This window comes from Bison bison, unplaced genomic scaffold, assembly GCF_000754665.1.
Source record: "Bison bison bison isolate TAMUID 2011002044 unplaced genomic scaffold, Bison_UMD1.0 scf7180017864215, whole genome shotgun sequence".
In the NCBI taxonomy this organism is placed as follows: domain Eukaryota; kingdom Metazoa; phylum Chordata; class Mammalia; order Artiodactyla; family Bovidae; genus Bison; species Bison bison.
The window spans coordinates 10359882-10361211 of NW_011494787.1; the positions used below are offsets into that span (position 1 = coordinate 10359882).

The following is a 1330-nucleotide window of genomic DNA, read 5'->3' on the forward strand; positions in this document are numbered from 1 at the left end:
AATACAATGCACCCTTCCTGCCTCTTTCTCCAGATTTCCATATTGATCTTTCCCTCCACTGAAACCAGTAGCATCTAGTTATTGCCTTAAATTGTAAATAAGCTCCCGGGAAGAATATATTTCTCTCTACTAGATCTAAATTCCTTCAGGGCACAAATCTCATCTTGTATTTCCACAGAGCCTAGGTGTCACCATGCACATTTTATAAAATAGATACATACTTGCAACTGTATATCACCATATATGCCTACATTTTACAGTATAATGTTGTCCTCCGTTTTTTTTTTCCCCCTGAGTCACCCCGACTGTTATAAATTGCTATTACAAAGAGACATGTGCTATATACTATTTGCAATCATTTGACGTCTAACAGTACTGTAGACATTCAGGTGCTCAAATCTATGCTATTTAGTAAAAAAAAAAAAAAAGCAGTTTGAGGCCGTGGAAAGAACTGCTAGCCCGGGTTGTGCCACTGACTGTAAATCTTTGGGTGAAAAAATGTTTCCTTTTGGCTTTCAGTTTTTTGGCTGCGGAGAATAAGACGTTTTCAAGATGTTACAGAATGTAAAGGACAAATAGACATTTTTCCCCAGGGTGCCATTTATTCATTCTCTCCTGCGATTCGATTTTATCTGAGAGATGGATGCTGCTGCTGCTAAGTCGTTTCAGTCGTGTCCGACTCTGTGCGACCCCAGAGACGGCAGCCCACCAGGCTCCCTTGTCCCTGGGATTCTCCAGGCAAGAACACTGGAGTGGGTTGCCATTTCCTTCTCCAATGCATGAAAGTGAAAAGTGAAAGTGAAGTCGCTCAGTCGAGAGATGCATATATATATGTATATATAAAGAGCGCGAGTTCAGCTCTAAACAAACAAGCACGTCAGCGGCTGACTACCTGTGCCGCCTTCCCAGAGAAGCTGCGCAGCTTGCTGGGCTCGGGACCAGGACCGGGAGGCCGAGCGGCGCTCTGCCGTCACTGCGCTGGGCGGCCCTCCGCCCACGTGGTGCGGCTCCTCGGCCATCTTTGTGCGGGGCTCCGCTTTCGTCCGCGCAGCAACTGGGACTCCGCGGTTGGGTGGCAGGCGATGGAGCTGGGGGTGTCCTCCCAGCTTTGGTTGTGGCTGCTTTTGCTACTCCTGCCCCCGGGGCCGGGGCGCGAGAAGGAGGCAGGTGTGCTCCGTACAGGGCCGGGCTCACCGATGGGGCTCGGGGTCTGGCCGCGTTTCGGGGCGCTCTCCCGCGCCCCTCGCTCTCCCGCGCTGCTGGCGCCGCTTTCGTGCTGTGGCCGCTGCGGCGCAGAGCTGGGCAGCGGGCACGGCGGGTCTTCGGGGGC

At 51.7% G+C, this 1330-nt stretch overlaps 1 protein-coding gene across 1 annotated transcript in view; it reads left to right on the forward strand.

The window, feature by feature from the left end:
* The first annotated feature begins 989 nt into the window (after positions 1 to 989).
* POGLUT1 (protein O-glucosyltransferase 1) overlaps positions 990 to 1330 on the forward strand; it is a 23602-nt gene continuing 23261 nt past the window's right edge. Inside the window, exon 1 of the mRNA XM_010845369.1 lies at positions 990 to 1167. Within this exon, the coding sequence (XP_010843671.1) occupies positions 1083 to 1167 (85 nt within the window). The 5' untranslated portion in view covers positions 990 to 1082. The remainder of the gene's footprint in view (positions 1168 to 1330) is intronic.